General features: G+C 37.5%; 5 protein-coding genes and 1 long non-coding RNA gene across 9 annotated transcripts; 2 read left to right on the forward strand and 4 right to left on the reverse strand.

Annotated features, from left to right (window-relative positions):
* The first annotated feature begins 4,218 nt into the window (after positions 1 to 4,218).
* On the forward strand, positions 4,219 to 9,618 carry LOC104791939 (uncharacterized). Of its 3 annotated transcripts, none has more exons than XR_002038631.2 (4): positions 4,249 to 4,437; positions 4,586 to 4,668; positions 5,125 to 5,468; positions 7,704 to 9,618. It is a non-coding gene; the product is annotated as an uncharacterized LOC104791939 (long non-coding RNA). The 3 variants fall into 3 exon arrangements; XR_768975.2 differs by having other exon boundaries at positions 4,280 to 4,437; positions 4,518 to 4,668; XR_015559697.1 differs by lacking the exon at positions 4,586 to 4,668 and having other exon boundaries at positions 4,219 to 4,437.
* Positions 5,012 to 9,485, reverse strand: LOC104791938 (uncharacterized). Its single transcript, XM_019246841.2, has 3 exons — positions 9,247 to 9,485; positions 8,946 to 9,117; positions 5,012 to 8,850 (listed from the first exon to the last, which is right to left on the reverse strand). The coding sequence occupies exons 1-3, from the start codon at positions 9,355 to 9,357 to the stop codon at positions 5,153 to 5,155; spliced, it is 3,981 nt and encodes a 1,326-aa protein (XP_019102386.1). The 5' UTR covers positions 9,358 to 9,485; the 3' UTR covers positions 5,012 to 5,152.
* A 343-nt stretch (positions 9,619 to 9,961) lies between the features above and the next one.
* On the reverse strand, positions 9,962 to 11,717 carry LOC104699163 (putative thioredoxin H10). Its single transcript, XM_010414498.3, has 6 exons — positions 11,449 to 11,717; positions 11,191 to 11,285; positions 10,885 to 11,043; positions 10,674 to 10,796; positions 10,351 to 10,579; positions 9,962 to 10,242 (listed from the first exon to the last, which is right to left on the reverse strand). The coding sequence occupies exons 2-5, from the start codon at positions 11,227 to 11,229 to the stop codon at positions 10,430 to 10,432; spliced, it is 471 nt and encodes a 156-aa protein (XP_010412800.1). The 5' UTR covers positions 11,230 to 11,285; positions 11,449 to 11,717; the 3' UTR covers positions 9,962 to 10,242; positions 10,351 to 10,429.
* A 76-nt stretch (positions 11,718 to 11,793) lies between these two features.
* Positions 11,794 to 14,258, reverse strand: LOC104791940 (uncharacterized). Its single transcript, XM_010517947.3, has 3 exons — positions 13,359 to 14,258; positions 12,786 to 13,058; positions 11,794 to 12,387 (listed from the first exon to the last, which is right to left on the reverse strand). The coding sequence occupies exons 1-3, from the start codon at positions 14,055 to 14,057 to the stop codon at positions 12,004 to 12,006; spliced, it is 1,356 nt and encodes a 451-aa protein (XP_010516249.1). The 5' UTR covers positions 14,058 to 14,258; the 3' UTR covers positions 11,794 to 12,003.
* A 144-nt stretch (positions 14,259 to 14,402) lies between these two features.
* Positions 14,403 to 17,387, forward strand: LOC104791941 (autophagy-related protein 18d-like). 2 transcript variants are annotated; one of them, XM_087454221.1, is made up of 5 exons: positions 14,403 to 14,532; positions 15,275 to 16,048; positions 16,293 to 16,524; positions 16,855 to 16,978; positions 17,123 to 17,387. In XM_087454221.1, exons 2-5 carry the CDS (start codon positions 15,314 to 15,316, stop codon positions 17,199 to 17,201), a joined length of 1,170 nt encoding a protein of 389 aa, XP_087310347.1. In that variant the 5' UTR covers positions 14,403 to 14,532; positions 15,275 to 15,313; the 3' UTR covers positions 17,202 to 17,387. The 2 variants fall into 2 exon arrangements, with proteins under 2 accessions (XP_087310347.1, XP_087310348.1); XM_087454222.1 differs by lacking the exon at positions 17,123 to 17,387 and having other exon boundaries at positions 14,406 to 14,532; positions 16,855 to 16,982.
* A 6-nt stretch (positions 17,388 to 17,393) lies between these two features.
* On the reverse strand, positions 17,394 to 19,137 carry LOC104791942 (uncharacterized). The gene is made up of 5 exons (XM_010517950.2): positions 18,501 to 19,137; positions 18,318 to 18,409; positions 17,974 to 18,232; positions 17,740 to 17,883; positions 17,394 to 17,660 (listed from the first exon to the last, which is right to left on the reverse strand). The coding sequence occupies exons 1-5, from the start codon at positions 18,954 to 18,956 to the stop codon at positions 17,565 to 17,567; spliced, it is 1,047 nt and encodes a 348-aa protein (XP_010516252.1). The 5' UTR covers positions 18,957 to 19,137; the 3' UTR covers positions 17,394 to 17,564.
* Positions 19,138 to 19,174: the final 37 nt, after the last annotated feature.

A 19,174-nucleotide genomic window follows, 5' to 3' on the forward strand; every position in this document is an offset into this window, starting at 1 on the left:
GGGGTCGTATCAGATTTGATATCCAAATTTTATGATCTATTTTTCTATTTGCCGAAGATACGGTATTTTGAATAGTAGTTTTGCATACCAAAAATTCAAAACGACATACAGATAGGTCCTTATCAGCTATTACCGAGATGTATACTCCCTAAATAGACCTACCTAGTTCAAATAGATTACGTTCAGACGAGTCCTAAACGAATTGCTTTGACATAAAATAATTGAGTGATGGATATTGGAGCAGAGAGGCTTATCTAAGTTCGATTGATTACGTTGAGAATGAGAAATTACATGAGTAGAAAGTAAATTGGATCTCTAGCTCTCATTTGCCCTCCAGTACGACTAATTAACTTTTTATATATCATAAACATATATAATTAGACTAAGTTAACTAAACATCTCATTTGACTACTAGAAAATATGGCGTATCAAAACTAAACTTTTCTACCCAATTGTTTTTTCTAGAAACTCTTCTATCTTATAGTAGACTTAAATTCAATACATTCTATAATGATAACAACACAATGTATTGTTGAAAAGTATTAATATGTCGTCTCTCACTCGAATCACTCTGTTCCGTTTCGTCGAAAAGGTACAGTTAGGCATCATACGTATTTTTCATATATATCATCTTTTTATTATTTGGCTTAATTTTAGTAGAAGATAAATATTTTCAATACTTTTCAAACTCAATGGCCCTCGCTCACTATTTCCATGTATCATATACGTACACGTATATGGGTACTCCTCGCTTATTGTCAGAGATGTCCTAGTTGGTCTAGTGCACACTCACTCTCTTCTAACCAAGTTTAAACTAACGATCGGTGATATTTATATAGGACATGTTTGACATGACTAAAATGGTAACCGTTTTTTTTTATTGATTTTTAGTCCATAATTTTTATTTACGGAAATATATTAGTGTGTAATCTATTGCCGACTTTTTCAACGTCATGATTTTGAGACAATCTCCTATAATGAAGTTTAAGACATCATTTGAGCTAGGATCAAAAGATAAATCAATTTCAGAACACAATTAAATCCTGAACAGAGGTTATTACTATTAAGAATATTTTTTTTCTGATAAAAGGGATACTAAAAGACAAATTTTAGGATAAGAGTTTGGTTTTAGTTATTTTGGGTGTTGTTAGCTACCACGGCTTATTACACCTCCAGAAGGGCAGAAACCAATAAACTACTGACAAGATTTGTTCGCAGGTTCATAAATGAGACCTGTGTTATTAATGGCGTAAAGTCTAGTTGTTGTGTCTCAACATTTTCATTAAATTCAAAAGGTTGGTTCTGTAGCAAAATTTATTATGTAATCCAGTTGGCAAATCGCAAATACATTTATTAATTCACATATCCTAAGTCGCTGTAATATAGTTTTATATATTAATCAAACTTAATAGGCCGGCATTTCTTCTAATTAGTCTTTTTTACTCATAATGCATTGTCTATCGAATAAGAATTAGTCTCTGACCAATTGCGTATTAGTCACAGGAATAATTTTCAAGGGATGATGTAAGAAAAAAGTCAATGGGTGAAGAGGTGTTGACAAGGGTATAAACAATAATAGAATGATTAAAAATATATCATAATCAAGTTTTTGCTTAATCAAATCTGAAGATTAATTAGCTGTCCTTTCAGAATTAGTTATTTGAGTATCCTCCATTAGCAACTTGCCTAACTATCGGTTTTCAAAAACCTGTGGATGGTAACCTATCTTCTGTTTTTGGAAGGTGGGCTATATGCAGGAAATTATAAAATAAGAGTATATGCATTTTGAAAGTATAAAATCGGTAGTGTTTTCTTTATATAATACATTTTTTTGAGCTTAGAATCAGAATTTTGTTTTCAAATTACTAATGGTGTTAGTGGTATAATCTAAAACACTATAGGATTGCATTGCAAAATAATGATAAATCTCGATTTTATCATTTTATCATAAATCGTAGGAAATTGTATTGTTAAAAGAAGATAAGTGAATATCTAACAAATGGGGCAACCATGAACCACGACGCATCTCTATCACGATTTTTCTTCTAACAGATTCAATGGCTGTAGTTTTTGTTGGATGTTTATTTTTAGTTAATGATAAATCACTTTAAAATAGTTTTGAATTTTCAATTAAAAAAAAGAATCAAATTATCAAAAAAATTGGATATTTGTTAGATTTTTTTTTTCTTTTTAAAATAACACACCATCTACTTAAACCAAAGACTATAATGTTTTATACATAACATACATATAATGCACTCGAGAAATATGAATGCTTTATACATATCTTCAAATGGATCGAAGTATAACAACGACAATAATGATAGTAAAAGTCATCAAGTTGTGTAGGCAACTATTAATGTCTATATATGTATCCAAAATACCATTTAATAAGGGGTCCAATAGACATAGCTATGATAATTATTCATACTACAAGCCAACACCCGCGTAGCAAGTTAGACATGGATACTACAGTACAACGTTGTACTATTTGTTAAAAGTTTATGACATTATATAAATATCAAATATGTATACTACAACCAAATGATGTTTACTAGAATTCCTCAACTTTTTCTAAGTTTTCTATTTGTGTAAATGATGTAACCAAAAATCAGACCATAACATTACCTCAAGAGCTCAAATTTTATACTACCATTTAGACCCAACATAAGATGCTTAAGGGGTTTCTGACATATTTATAGGAATAGATTGACTATATACTCTAAAACAGCTGTTTTAGTTTATGAACAAAATATTCAAATCGCAGAGTCGGTAAAAAAAGGTGCGTTTGAAGTCGTAGAAGTTGCATAAGTGCCGTGGTAATAAACAAATTGCTGAATCATGAATTGGATAGTAATTGGATTAGAGTGAATAAAATAATCATTCGAAAGTTAAATGGTTTAGTAATGTTATACAGTGCTCAACTTTTGTGTTTTATTTAGCTAGAACGGTGCATGAATCAAAATAATGTACAGTTGATTGTGATGTGTAAAAGAGAATTATTGCAAAGAGGAGTGAGTGGGTATCGTATGCTTACTATGCTGGTACCAATAATTGTACAACCCTTGAAACAATTTTTTTTTCACCAAAATAGTTCTGTGAGATCAAAAGGGGAAATAAAACAAAGGAAATAATGGGGAAGCTTCATATTTCATATCTACAATGAGAAAGTTCCTATTGGAAAAAGAATCAAAATATTTGTTTTTTTTGGGGGAAGAGAGAAACATAATTTACAATGAAAATTCAAAAGCTTGCTTCCACAATGATCACTCTTTGTCTCTCTCTTCCCCCTTGAGGACAGTCACAATCTCCCTTTAGATTTGATCTCTCTCTCAAATCGTAACATAAATCTTGACATTTATTACCTGTGGTTCTCACTGTTTTTTTTTTCTTCTTTTTTTTTGTTTGCAGTTTAAAAAATCTTTTAATAGTAACCATGTTTTTGCTATGGAAAGCATGCATGACCCTGATTAAATTTCTAATTACTTCAGATTTCTTCAAATATTACTGAAGTTCGTTTTTCATATTTTTTTCCAAAGAATGATGATATTATTGTAGTTTAGCTAGGGAAAGTTAAAGATACTCCCAAAAAATTTATGTAAACACTTCAATAAATTGTTGAGTAAATCTCTACCACTTTACACACTAAACACTTGTACGGAAACGAAACAGAAAAAAAAAATACAATGGGTGATCTGATTTGGTTTTGCTTTGTTTGTTTTAAACCCTTTATATGAGTAGTCTTTTGACCTCTTTTGCAGTCCGTGAAGATGTGTTCATAATCATAAAAACGTTTATAGATGGGGGAGTCATGGGACCATGTCACGGTCTAGTCAAAGAACAATGTATTTAATTATACATTAATATGTTGTAGACGTTCATATGATAATAGTTTGCTGTATGTGATATGATCATATGATGTAGTCACATGTATATTTTTTGCATAATGTTGACTGAGTTTCCCAACTAGAATCCATGAGAATATGAGATCATATACCATTTGAGTAATGAAGAAGCAGGACAAGTTGGAGAAAGAGGGTTTTTACATCACATTGCTTAAAAACGTCACGTTGTTCAAGAGTGTGTAGCTAAAATGGTACGAAGCGTAATGATGATTCAAAACGGCACGTTTTTCAAGTATGTATATGTCGAATGGTATAGAGAAGTGTGGTAATTACTCAAAACGGCACGTATTTTAAGAGTGTGTTGTGTCTACAGAATGTCATGAAGTGTGAAAAACGATGTCTTGCTTTCCTCTGAAAGAGATTTGGGCATATTCGTTACGGAGAGATCGAAAGCTGAGATGGCAGGAGAAGCAACAATGTACTTTGAACATAGCACAAACAAGATTCGATTTTTTTTCCCCGTTTCCATTGGGTTTTACTGGTTATGTCTGAGAATGGGTCGGAGCATTTCCGAAGTCGTCTCTCTTAAAAGGTAAGAAAGTGACCACCTTTGAGTTTTCGTTTCAGTGTGTACTGGGGTAAAGATTGAAACTTTACTTATTTTTTTCTCAGTGTATTCTAGTATAGAGCCATAAAAAATTTCTTGTCGATTCTGCTGTTTTTGTTTTGTCTCTTTGAAGACAATGGAAGCAAAGGAGAGATCATTAGCATTATAAGAGCACATGGATCAATGTGGTATAATAATTCAAGTTTTCCATAAACGGTAATTATTTATTTATTTTCTTAAATTCGCACAAGCAGAAGAGAGTAACACTGGACTTAGTGATGCCTGCTCACTTGGATATATCATGTAGGAGCAGCTTTTATGTTCATATGATCTGAACTTTGTATCTCTTTCTTTGTAGTGCTGGTTTCAATGGTTTTGATCACCCAATGCAGCAAATTATTTGTGTTTGCCTTGTTTTGTGCTGCATGTTATGATTTCTCTTATGTTTTGCAATGTATGAACTCAAGTAATTTTAGTTGTTGAGTAAAGTGGTTATGTAGAGTCAATTCCACTTTATTTAATGAGTCTCGAATCAGCACAAATTCTGTTAAAAACCAGATTTATCTACTCAATAAATTGATTTTTTTTTAATCATATGTAAGAAACCTTACATGTAATCCAATCACTCTGAAAACAAAATTGAAACAATGTACACACTGTTTTGCATTGCAGGTAAAGCCTTGAAGCATGGGGGGAAAAACTAAGAAACCGTGGAAGAATGCTTTTCTGTTTTCTTGTCATCAACGTTTTTGCTGAGGAACAATACATCAGATAGTGAACCAGATGAGATAATGGGGGAACGAAGTGGTGAAACTATGTGGGAGTTTATTGTTGAAGTTATTGGAGAACGGATTTGTGAAGCCATCAGGTAATGCAGTGGAGAACCAATGGGAGTATGAATTGGTGACGTGAGAGGCGACCGTAGAGGTGAATTTTGCGTTTGGTATAACGCATGACGCAAACCCACTATTTCAGAAGGCTCTGTTATGCTGTGGATGTGAGCATATGGTTCAGAGGTTAGTCTTGACTTCCCGGTCTCTTTCTGAAAATGCTCTAGCTGGTCTCTTGATATCTCCTCCTCACCTTCACTATCTAGTTCTGCCATTTTACTTGGAGATTTATAGTCCTCTGAAGACACCCTTGAACTAAATGCTGGTAAATCTTCGTCAGCATCACATTTTTTAAAGGTGTTCCATGGATTTTCTTGCTTATCATGAGCCATCAATATCATCCTCTCTTGTTCAAGTGCGCCGTCAAGACTGAGCCTGAATATATCATCTGCGTCTGGTTCATTCTTTGTCCCTACCTCACATTCGTGGCGACGAAATGTCAAAGTTCTCCCTGGAGTCCATTCAAATGTCTCATCTACTTTCATTGATTCATTTTCATACTCCTCCAAGTCCAGTGATACTGTATCTTTTGCCATTTCGCCTACTTGTAGCGGTTCTGTTCTGCCATCAATCACCAGCTGGGGCTCCTCCACATTGAACAACTGTCTTTCTTTTGAAAGATCATGGTCACTGAAGGAGCTCCTTGAACTATTTTGTGATCTGCCATCAGCATCGTCGTCAATTTCCAGCATTGCCCCTAGCTCAGATTCATGCAGACGAAATGTTGGAGCTCTTTCTGAAGTCCATTCAAGTGTTTCCTCCACTTTCATTGATTCGTTTTCACATTTCTCCAAGTGCAGCGATGGTCCATCTTTCACCATAACACCATCTTTTAGCGCTTCGGTTTTGTTCTCATCCACTAGCCAGGGCCCCTCCTCATGGGACACCGAAACAACAGATCCATCTCCAACAATCTTGTTTTGCCCAAGCGTTTCATTTGTCTCATATTCAGACCTGACTATGTCAAAAACGGTGTTACTCAACTCTTGTCTTTCGCTTGAGCTCTCACACTCATACTGGGAGTGCTCTATTATAGCATCTTGAGAATCATGAAGCATGACTCTCTCTTCTGATCCTCCATTTTCGTTGAAGGAACTTTGTGAATCGGATCCTGATCTTTCATCAGGATCCTCGTCTGGTTCAAGTATTGTCTCTAGCTCATAATCATGCATGCAAACTGGTATGCTTTCATATTCCTCCAAATGCAACCCCGCTCTATCTTCCATTATCTCTTCCCACGTTCTTTCACCTACAAATCCGCTTCCTTCTAGATAAACTGTTTCTAGTGTTCCATAGGAAGTTTCTAAATTCTCGTTTGGAGACTCCATTTGATGAGATAACAGTCCCTCTTCACCTGCCCCACTCGCCTTCTCGAGAGAAACAATAGATCCATCTTCGCCCACCTTGTTCAGCTCAAGAGTTTCGTTTGTCGTGTCTCTAGACCCCTCTAACTCACACCTGATTCTGTCACTGATATTCATTTCCAACTCTTGTCTTTCTTTAAAATTCTCATACTTATGCTTGGACTGCTCCTCATGGATCCTGGATATTGTGACTATAGCTTCACATAATTGGGCATTATCGTTCACCAAAGATTTCAGGGAAGACTGTGGTGTAGTTGACATTGCATCTGGATATATGTTTGAGATGTGCTCAATATCTTCCTTGACTGATGTATCCTCAAATGTTTCACTATTGCGTAAGCTGCTGTCATTGATTGAATCCCCAATATACTGTGATTTCCCCAAATGCATCCACGGTTTGTCTCCCATGTTCTCTTCCCATGTATGTTCGTCTCCACATTCTTCATTTTTTTGAGTCTCCTCCCATTCAAACTCGTGAGTGTCTCTGGTATCCTTAGACAGTACGCATGTTTCATAGACGTATTCATTCTTGTTTAGAAGTTCCTTACAATGAGATATCGGTCTCTCTGCAACTCTCTCAGCTTGTTCTCTTGTTTCACTCATCCTTTCGTTCTTGTATTCTGGAACCTCCAGGGACTCACCTGATCCTTCTCCAACTACCTCTTCTGGCTTAATATGTTCATTGTTCTCATATTCAGACTCTTCTAAATTGCAATTGACTCTTTCAATAATGTTATTATCCATCTCGCTTGACTTTTCTGAATGAGCTTCCTGAGATTGCTCTAGATGATTCCTTGAAGTCTCTGCAATAGTATCACTTGATGCAGGTTGTTGCTTTCCTAATCTGTGGTTCACCAAAGGTTTCAGATGAGGCTGCAATGCCTCCAATTTTGAATCTAAAAAAATGCTAGATATGTTCTTTATGTCTTCTTTAATGCCCTTATCCTCAAATGCTTCCTGACTTCGGCTCAATAAAACAGCATCGGTGCTTTTGCAGATTATATCTCCATAATCGTCGTCTAAACACCGCAGATAACTTCCATCTGGATAAATCTCTTCATGACCTTTTGAAGCTGAATCCTGGTGATTAGTAACAGTCTCATCAGCAAAACCCATGCCAGAATCCAGAAAGCTAGGTGAATCCAGGACGGCATCTGTTTTCCCTCGAAGAGAGAACTTAAGTATACCGGAACAACTGCCACATCTCACTTGATATCTCTTATGTTTTCCTTGGGGAGACACCTGAGGAAGCTGTAGAAGTTCCAAGCAATAGGAACAAGTAGCAAAAGGCGCACCACCAGCTGAAGGAAGAATATGGTGCTTCACCACAGGATTCCTTTCTCTGACATACCGTTTCTTGTCCCTGCGAGAGCTCTTCTCACTACTAGTGTCACTCTTAGAAATCCCTACGGAATGCTTAGAGTATGTGGAACGATGTGGGGCTGCAGCTGCTTGATAACTACTCTCAGAGTACACAGAACGAATCGGGGTTGTAGAGTTACTGGATTCATATAGATTATGATACTGAAGTTCGTGCCGCTGAGCCTGCGAAGACCGGGGATAGTACTTTCCATTAGATGTCTCACCCGGAAAACGGGTAGGTGAGGCAACAGAAGATTCTTGAAACGAGCCTTCTCTTCCATATTGCTTGAACTGGTTTGGTTGATGATGATAATAAGACTGCTCTGATGCAGAAACGTGAGACCCGTGAAAAGGACTACTGTAGCCATATTCATATGCAGAAGAAGGGGAAGGACTTGCTGGATAGAAAGGAACCCGAGGTGGGTCTTCGTATCTTCCTTCATGTTGTTTCCATTGCGAGGTACTGCTGCGTGAGTTATACGGAGAGCTTCTTGCTGAAGCAAACGCATCAGAATTACCAGTCACACTGAACTCATCAGCCATTCTCATCCATTCTCTGTGGATATCGGAAGTCTTATGCTTGTTAACAGTTTCTGAATGATACCCCCTTTCAACAGAAGGTGATGCCCTTGAATTGTACTCCCGTTGAATACTCCTCACTGGAGTTCTACTACCACCTTCTGCAGATTCTACCTCGGTACTTAAACTATGGTTTTGAGAAGAAAGAAGAGCGTTGGGAATAGTGTTTGTGTTATCATTGCCTTCCAGTTCCAAACGTTTTGCTGCATTCAAAGAAAGAACATAAGAAACGGAAAACACTTATGCATGAGGTTGGTTACCTGTAAACGTGTGTAGAGAGATAAGAAGGCTATCGTACCATGAAGAATCGAGTCGCATCCACCACATTGGTAGGAAGTCGCATCTAAAGGTTCTTGGAGAAGTTTGTGGCACTCGGGACATCTCACGATTCTAGACTGAGAAGATAATCCGGGAACGGGTTTACTCCTCATGCCTCGGAACATATGCTTCAAGTCTTTACCACTTGCCAACTACAAAGAACAAAACAGAAAAACAAGAATATCAGCTCAAATCCAGAACCCGAGTAACCTGCAATAGGAAGAATCAAAGATTTCGAAGAGACAGAAGAAGATGATAAAGAGAGAGAGAAGTAGTCACACCTTAGAACGGATAATGGAGAGCAGTCTTGGTGAAGGTGATGAATCCGAGGATGGTTCAAGAGTTTTCTTAGTAGAAGATTGGGATCTGCTCTGTTTCTTCTTCTTCATCATGGTTTGGTGATTGACTTATCGTTGATGAATGATCTTTTTTTTCTTTCTGGGTATAAAAGTTTGTTGGTGATCTTTCAAGCAAGCAAGTAGCAGGGGAGGAGGTATATAATATGAATCAGATCAGGCACATGAAGTCATGAAGTACAATAACGAATATATAAATATTTGCTTTATAAAAATCAAAATGTGTAATGGTCAAGGTAATGATGCTTTAACAGACTTGTATATACTAATTTATTTATTAAAAATTTGCTTCTTCTCGTTTTTGTTGTTTGGAAAATTAAGATCTAGAAGTTGTTGCATTGATTATTATCACCACTGGATTTGGAAGTTGAGGTCCAGTTCTTTAATTAGGTCTTAACGATTTGGATTTGAAGAGTCAACTTTGGAGATCGCCAAGAAACACACCTTTATAATTATTTCTTTGTTTTTCATAGCTTTTTATATCAAGAAAGAACGAATCGAAACGTCATGGGTTAATCATAATTTTAAAAATAAGAAAGAAATCAACGTGCATCTTAGTAATTTGCCAACATAAAGCAAATGGTTACTGTTGACAAAACCATGTTTTGGGTTTGAAAATTACGTAATTTATTGGTGAATATTTTTCTATCGAAAGTTCTTTCTTTCTATACCGTGTTTGACGTTTTCTTTTTCTTCTTTAGGTTTTCAGATAGAAATAACACAGTGAAATTAGAAATAAAAATTATTAAAAGAAACAAATATGCACAAGAAGCCATTCGTTTAGTGACCACTTGATAAAATATGTATCTGCAGAAAAGAGCTCTAAAGAAGAGCCAGAGCCGTAGCTGCTAATAAACCTTCATCACCAAACTCTTCTTCATCTCCATGTTGTGTTTTTGTCAGCCAGATACAAGATTTTGTCTGAGTCATAGTTTTGAATGTTGATAAAAAGCATTAGTTTTATAAAATCAGATCTGTAAGGATAAGATAATCCCAAACAAAGCAATAAAAAGAACTCATGATACTTACTTCATCCGCAAGTAACTTGTGGTTTTTGACAGACAATGGAAAAACCTAACTCTGTTCTGTTGTGTGTGTGTGTTAGAGTTTATGGATTCTTGAGAAATAGATCTGCTGCTGCTGCTGTCTTCTTCTGAAGCTCTGAGGTTTCTGCACCAACAAGTTTATCCATTTGTCTTCCATCTTTAAGGAACACTACCGTTGGTGTAGCTTCCACATTCCACTCATTACTAAACTCCTGTGTATTGTTTTTTTCACCAACTCAATCTCAAATCCTAAAACAATCGATGATCATTCTTCTCAAAATACATAAGTTTTTTTAGTTTACTTACAGCGAGTTCTTCGACATCAACCGTTACAAATATCATTGAAGGGTATCTAGAAGCAAGCTCCCTGAATACTGGTTCTATCTTCTTACAAGGTACACACCATGGCGCGCTGAAATTCACCACGAGCTGTTTTTGATTGAATGATTTAGCCTAGTTACTCTCAGAAGACTAGATAATTAAAAGTGGAAAATATAATTTGAAAAAGCAAGCTTACAATCTTGCCATTACTGTTAGCTTCTGTGATATTTTCTTCCCATTTCTCGATTCTGCTCACCGGATGGACCTTACCTTTGGACCCGTGTTGGCTTCGGGTTTGAGTCTTGTTTTTGTTTTTGTTGTTATTGATGCAGCAGCAGCATATACATGACCATAACTGTAAACACATATATGGACACATATTCTTCATTTTTTCTCTCAAGCTATGGCTATTAATGAAACATTGAATTGTTACAACATTGGAACATTCAAAGATTTTGTCATTTTTGGGGAAAAAGCTTTATCAGAAAAAGAATTATAGTACCTTTCTACAACAAGGTGTTCTTGCACAACGATTTCCCATCAACTCTTTACACAATCAAATCCAAATTTGCTTCTCATTGGCTCAGCATTCACTCCCTGAATCAAATTTTCATCAGGCCAAAACGAAAATCAAAACCCTTATGTTTCAATAATCTTGAAAAAGAGAGGTTCAAATGACACATCTCAAGGTTAATTTGTGACCTTGATCGAATCTATGTGTGGAAAAAAAACAAGGGATTTGAGAGAGTTTATTATTAACGTTTAAATCCTTTCAAATTAGGTGTTTTGGTGTTCTTGTATTGAGAACAGTTTTAACCCTAAAGACTAGAGATCCAAAGATCACAATTTTCTGTAGAGGATTCAGAAGGAAAAACAAGAAGAATTCATCAGATAAGGGAGGGAGTCGCAAGAAGATTCGATAGAAGCAATGATAAACGTATATTTGGTTCTTCGTTGGAAAACTATATCTTCTTGATGATGCAGGTGGTTTTGATGAACCATAATAACAGCTTGCTAATTTTGTAAAATGGTGAAATTGGTCAAAGACCACATAGATATGATAGTCTCATACAGCCTTGACTCTTTAAACCGGTACTTAACGGAATGACAAAAACATTATCCTTCTTCTAGCCAAAACCGGTTTACATAGGATAAAATGCAGCTTTTCTTCTGAAAAATTACAAACCCTGAAACAGTAAAAAAACTCGGCAATTTATTCTGCAAAAGTTTGAAAGTTATGGTTTTACACAGATTTGTGGTGATGTTCTATACCCACTGAAGATGTTAAGTTTGTGTGAATGTCTGATAGAACCAACTAAGAACTCGATTTTTCGAGCTTCTCAAGTTCTTCACGCTTCTTTCTTTCTGCTTTTTCAAGTTCAATTTCTTCACGCTCCTTTCTTTCCGCTTCTTCAAGTTCCATTTCTTCACGCTCCTTTCTTTCCGCTTCTTCAAGTTCCATTTCTTCACGCTGCTTTCTTTCGGCTTCTTGAAGTTCTCTTTCAGCGTCTTCTTCCTCTTCAATTCTGTCAAGATTATCAAACTCTTTGGTAGCTGCCATTGCTTTCACCACAGGATCTCTTAGCTCAGAGATCAAACCACCACCGACTCTGTACTCTTCTTCATCACCAATAAGGAATAAGCGTTGATCAGGACCAGACGCCATTGGAATATCCACTGCCAGTAGCTTCATATCATACTGAGAAAAAACAGACATCAACATCAGATATACACCAAAACTCGCAGAGAGGTTTAGATACCGATATCTTTTACAGTTAGAACAGAAACCGAGTCAAAGAAGCAAATGAAGAATAAATAACCAACCAAAGCAAATAATAAGATACACCCTAGGTTTTGTTATAGAGAACCCCAAACCTCACCAAAATATTCAAGACCATAAAACATCATTAGTTAAAGTGGCATTGTTAATGAACTCTTTACTAAAAGCACCTAACATGTTTACATGGCTTATTTTGAAGGTAACCTGGGAAAACTTTTTGGAACAGATTACTAACAATAATAGTGATAAGATAACAATGTGATCAATCTAAGAAGAATGGGTTCTTTACGTAAAGGGAAGGTAGAGAAAGCAAAAACCTGGCCTTTCTTCTTCTTGACTTCGACACTAACGAGGCCCTTTCTCTCAGAACCTTGAACCGGGAATAGGAGAAAGCAACGCTTGTTCCTAATTGATGGCTTGAATTTCTTGAATGTTATGCCACCACCTGACATCACATAAGCACGCAAATCTGATCCTGCCAGAGGAGCACCCATAACTTCAAGAACACCAGCCGCCGTATTGAGCTTCCTCATGGTGATCCTATAGACTTTATCGGGATTTATCGTGAACCTTGCGCGAAGGTATAAACCCTAGTAACAGATATGTACACAGATATATTACAATGAGCAGTTATAACTCTATTAAGATCAGAGAAGGAGAATGTAATGATAACAAACCAAAGTTAACAACAGTATTTACAATCCTTGATAGAAAGTTGAAGGCTATAAAGATTAACAAAACAATACAGTTGCAAAGGAAGATTCAGACTTTAAATATGTCATAGCTGTGAGTTCAGAGACCCACCACTGAATCAATCCAAAGTTGTATCTCAAAGTTCAAGTTAATGCCAGAGTTGTCAGAGATAAGCACGGAGAGAGATTAATACTTACAGCAAATGCAACAATAGCAGAGGAGAGAGCAAGGAAGCCGTACTTGGCCATTCCCTCAGAGAGACCCACGAATGTGCTAGCAATTCCAAACATGATCCTCCACAAGAAAATACAAACAAACACAGCTACTGCTCCAAACACCAAAAGGTTATTCTTCTTCCAAAATGCGTCAACGTGCAACCCTAAAGCCATTCTGTATCTAGCAAACGTCGAACTAACAGCTTGGATTGGCTTGTCAACAAGCTTCCTAGCGAAATTCCCATCGATTTTTCTAAATCCAGAGCTCGAAAACAATCTAAAAGCCGATGCAAAGTTCATATTAACACATTTGGGCTTAACCAAGGCTACGCCACAATTCTGCAAACTCGGTACGAGCTTAGGACTTGATAGAATCTGGGATAATCCCACATTTTTCGAAGTGGGTTTCGACAAAAAGCTGTGGAAACAAGTCTTAGGCTGAAGCTGAGAAACCCCATTCGAAGGAAGAATCTGGGAAAAGCCAAAGTTTTTCGATATGGGTCTCGACGAAAAGCTGTGGAAACCGGAGTTTGGCTGAAGCTGAGAAACCCCATTTGAAGGAAGAGCAGGAGACGACAAAGCGGAGAGCTTTGACCGGCCCGTTGCTGTGACCACGTTAAATCGACTGTAATGCGATTGAACAAGTCTGTGAACTGCTTTGAAATCGGAGGGTTTCACCATCTCTTTTTAGGGTTTTAGATCGAATCGTAGACAAAGGGTTTCACCAAAAACTATATAATCTCCCTCCCCCCCCCTTTAGATTGAGAGAAAATGCAGAAAAACACGAGCGAGATAGTGTTCGATTTATGGATCAACGAGTCAGAGCATCGGAGTCAAAACCCGTCACCGGAGCTGATACTTCGATGCTGACCGGATTGAATTGAAATATAGGCCCGCTTGGGCCTGGTCCAGGTTAAGCCCATTAAGCTAATACGAATTTTAATTTAAACTATATACAGTACTTTACTTGTATTAGAAATAAAGTTTAATTGTATATGACGACAGTTGACTGACCCCATTAACAACGAATTTAAAAAGAAAATAAAAAAAAGTTCTGAATTTTTCTACGAAGATTAAAAAAAAATCAAACAAGTTAGTATACAGAGACCGAGACGAACCTTCTCTCATAGCGAAGTCATTGATTTTGAGGAGAAAGGTAGAAGATTATAGAATCAGGATCGAGATTTGTTCGTTTATTGAAACAGCATTATCGATTTTCAAAATATCGTTGTTTGATTCTTCGCGCTCCAGTGAGGATTTTGTTCATCTTCATTGTGTTTTGTGTTCGAATCAAAACACAAAGTTGTTTTGATTGGAATCTGAAATTGTGGTTGCTATGTATGTTGTGTATTGTTTCTTACGCGATTGTTGGATTGATTGTATACGAAATTGGAATTGTGGATCCTTTGTTAGGATTTAGGAGTATGAACTTGCCTCGGTGGTTTTGTTGATCGTAATGTCTGATGAACACTGAACAGATAGGGTTTTTAGGTAGGTGAGGTTTGATCAATTGTGGAATTTTGATTTCTTACATGGTTTCCTTTTGGGGATTTTTTTTTAGTATGGAAGTGATTTTTGGATACATTTGACTGTGACTGACCTGTGTTATATCGTCACTAGTCTGTCATATCTGAGAAAAGAGAGAGCTTGTTCATCTGTTGGCACTTTGGCGTTGGATTAGCTTAAGTTTCTATTAAGGAATTGTATTAGTCTTTGTTGGAATCAGATTCTGAAGCGTTTCAGTTTTGTATTGTCGATGCTTTGAACTTGTGTTTGATTGGCATGACACAAACTCTTGAAGTTTAGTCGTTCAGCTCCATTGTTTGGATTTTCTGGACAGTGTGTTTTATGAAGTCAAATCAATCTTAAAATTCTTCTTTCTTGGTTATTGATTTCAGCTTGCTATAACTGCAACGCTTCACATATTATAAGGGAAAATGGACTCCCATAAGAACCTCCAACCAGGTGGTTATGACTCCCGGAATACCTTCATTTCAAACTCTCATGGGCCTCCAGAACCAGAGTTTGGTGAAAGTGACGAAGCAGAGTTGGTTTCTGTTTCTTGGAATCAGGATTACAGCTGTTTTGCTGCTGGCACGAGCCATGGTTTTCGTATATATAATTGCCAACCTTTCAAGGAAACTTTCAGGCGAGAGCTCAAGGATGGAGGGTTTAAAATTGTAGAGATGCTTTTCCGGAGTAATATCTTGGCCCTTGTTGGTGGTGGACCTAACTATCAGTACCCTTCTAATAAAGTCTTGATTTGGGATGATCATCAGAGCCGCTGCATCAGTGAATTTTCTTTTCGTTCGGAAATTCGTGCAGTGAAGTTAAGAAGAGATCGAATTGTTGTTGTTCTTGAGCACAAGATATACGTCTACAATTTCCTGGATCTAAGACTTCTTCATCAGATTGAAAATCTGGCAAATCCAAGGGGACTATGTTGCCTCTCTCATCATATGAATACATCTGTGCTGGCCTGTCCAGGTATTCGTCGAGGACAGGTCCGAGTTGAACATTTTGGGCTTAACATGGTTCAAATCATTAATGCTCATGATTCTAATATCGCGTGCATGACCATGACATTGGATGGCTTGCTCCTTGCAACTGCCAGTACAAAGGGAACCCTGATTCGAATTTTCAACACAATGGACGGAACTCGTTTGCAAGAGGTCTGGTAACTATGAACTAGCTTTCAATTTTCTTAACACCATCACTGTACCATATGCTATTTAAGTCACGTTTGATACGGGTTCTGTCTAGTAAATGGTTGAGCAAACACATCTGTCATGATTTAGTTACTCAATAGCTGTTAATAACAGTAACGGAATCTTATGCAGAGCATATGCTAGTTTTATATGCTCATTACTGATAAATTAGTCTGGTTAGTGAAATCCAATGCTGCTTTGTTTACAGGTCCGAAGAGGCGTGGACAGAGCAGATATCTACAGCATTGCTCTATCACCAAACGTGCAGTGGCTTGCGGTATCAAGCGACAAGGGGACTGTTCACATCTTCTCTCTTAGAGTGAGGGTCATTAGGGAGGACGCCAACTCCACTGAACATGAGACTTCTTCAAATTCCCTGCAGTCTCTTGTTTCTCCAGCCAGTGGTGCCAACCCTGGTTCGTCATTGTCTTTTCTGAGAGGTAAGGTAGAAAATTAGGAGAATATCTGAAATGACTGTTACCGTGAAGTACGTTTGATATGCCTTGTTTCTCTTAAAAAATGCTTATGGAGTGAAAGGACAGAAAATTTAAGTATATTGAGAGAATACATAAGTGAAACTTCCAAGAAATAGCTTCTTGGTTCATGAAAAAGTCAGTGAACTTTATAGAAGCTTGTGGCTTATAGAAACCTTGGGAAATTTTATGTGTCACAAAGTTATTATTTTTTCCATTTCATAGCTTTCAAGTTAGCAAATCAAGGATTAGCTCATGCTTTTGCCTGGTACCTAACATTTTCAGACATTGTTGCAGGAGTTCTACCAAAATATTTCAGCTCGGAATGGTCATTCTCTCAGTTCCATGTACCCGAAGTCACTCAATACTTTGCAGCATTTGGCGCTCAGAACACAATTGCGATTATCGGCATGGACGGAAGGTAAGGAAGACTTTCTAAATCTCTTTGAATATATTCACATCATCATCCACAAGTAGTCATATATGTGGTTCCACCACACAAGTTAGAATATCAAAAAAACATAAAATAACCAAGAACCACACATCTGATTCATCGGCCTTACAGTTTCTACAGGTGCAATTTCGATCCAGTGAATGGAGGAGAGATGACTCAGCTTGAACATTCCCGGTTCCTGAACTCGTAGGCGCGAGATAGTCAGAACACGTGCTTGCTTCGATTTTTATGTACATAAAGCATTGGCTCGGTATATAGATTTGGTGAAACTGCATTACGGTTTGATACTTCCAAGCATTACTTGATTGAAGGAATTGTATTCTTGATTGAAACATTGTATATACAAAGGATTTATATCTACACTAATTTCTGGAAATCAAACTGCGATCCAAGTATGATTATTAAATTTCACGTCAGAATGTGGTCTGATAAATTACAAAGACAGGGGATTATAGACCGAACATAAAATGTAAGATGGTGCAGCATACATGGCTATTACAATAACCTTATTACTAGAATAAAGCACCAGTGTTCTCCTATGGTCACAGAGAGTCTATAGTTTTGAAGACAGGCCAGTCTTGTGGTTGAGAGCAATCATCACTTTTCCAATTGCCTTCCTGTCTTTGAGGTCACCAAATGCAAGATTGGCCTGTAAACCAAATGGTGAGCGTTTAGTTACATGTTTTGAGTTTTGATATCATGAAGATGAAGAAAATTGATGTTTTTACCTGGGAGAGACTATAGGTATGAGAGATGTGAATAGTGATCAATCCTCGGGAAAGCCATGAAAGTAACTCTTTGATTGAATCTTCAAGGACACCAGGTTGGTGGATCCTGTAGCTGCCCCAGTAAAGACCATGAACCGTCCAGTTCTGCACCAATTCGTTACTACAACTTATGAAGATTTGATTCTCTCAAGAAAAAAAAGTTCCTTCTTCTCTAGTAAAAGACAAATCATTTACCTTAACAAGGGCTATATTAGCAGGGATGACGGGTACTTCACCGCTGGCAAAACCAATCACAAGAATCTGAGCTCCCCAGTTCAGAACTTTCATGGACTCTTTGGTTAGTTTCCCTCCAACAGGATCATATAGAACATCAACTCCTCTAAGCTTTCTTGTCTTGATAAACTCTTTAACACTTGAGATAACATTTTCAGTGCCTAGATCAACAACATGATCCACTCCCATTGATTTCAACAGCTGAATCTTCTCAGTTCCTCTGTTCAAAAAGCAAGAGACTCAAAAACCAGAACCAAGAATCGAAGTCCATTGAACCCAAAAAATGGAAACCAGCATATATATACCTAGCAACTGCAATAACAATGGCTCCACAAACCTTGCCGATTTGAACAGCTGCAAGGCCAACACCACCAGCAGCACCTAGAACCAGTAACACCTGCATCAAAATCAATGGAATCTCTCAAGTCTCAACCTTTACTAACTCAGATTCACATCAACCACAAATCAGGGAGATGAGATATAATTACTTGACCAGATGTTAAACGAGCTCTATGAACAAGTGCTACATGAGAAGTCCCAAACGCAACAGGAAGCGCAGCTGCATCAACCATGTCGCATCTTTCGGGTACAAGGAACATGCTAGATTGATCGGCGACGATGAACTGAGCAAAGGAACCGAGATCGGCGAAGGAACAAACACGATCTCCGACGCGGAATTTGGTGACGGCGGGACCAATCGCGTCGACGATTCCGGAGTAATCGGAGCCAGGGATGAACGGTAAAGCAGGTTTCTCCTGGTATTTTCCGAGAATCTGAAGGTAATTGGCGTAATTCAAGCTCGTAGCTGTAACTCTGACTCTCACGGCCGTATCTGAATTCAAAGGCGGGATCGGATGAGTCTTGCTCACTTCCACCGGCGATTCTGGACTACCTGGCTTCGTCGCCGTCGGATCTCCCAATTTCCGGCAAACCAATGCCTCCATTTTTTTTGGCTATCTCTATCTCTCTCTTCCTTCTGCTGAAAGAGTGAAGAACTTGAAATGAACATTGACATTATCGTTCAATAAGTATATCTGTATATAAATATGAGGGACTTTGAAACGACGTCGTTTCACTCTACTTTTTGGGTCATAACGTTTTTACAGATAAATTTATTCGCTTTTACTAATATATATTTTGTTTGTAGCATTTTAATTTACTT

Source organism: Camelina sativa, chromosome 6 (assembly GCF_030686135.1).
Source record: "Camelina sativa cultivar CO46 ecotype springtype chromosome 6, ASM3068613v1".
Taxonomy (NCBI): Eukaryota; Viridiplantae; Streptophyta; class Magnoliopsida; order Brassicales; family Brassicaceae; genus Camelina; species Camelina sativa.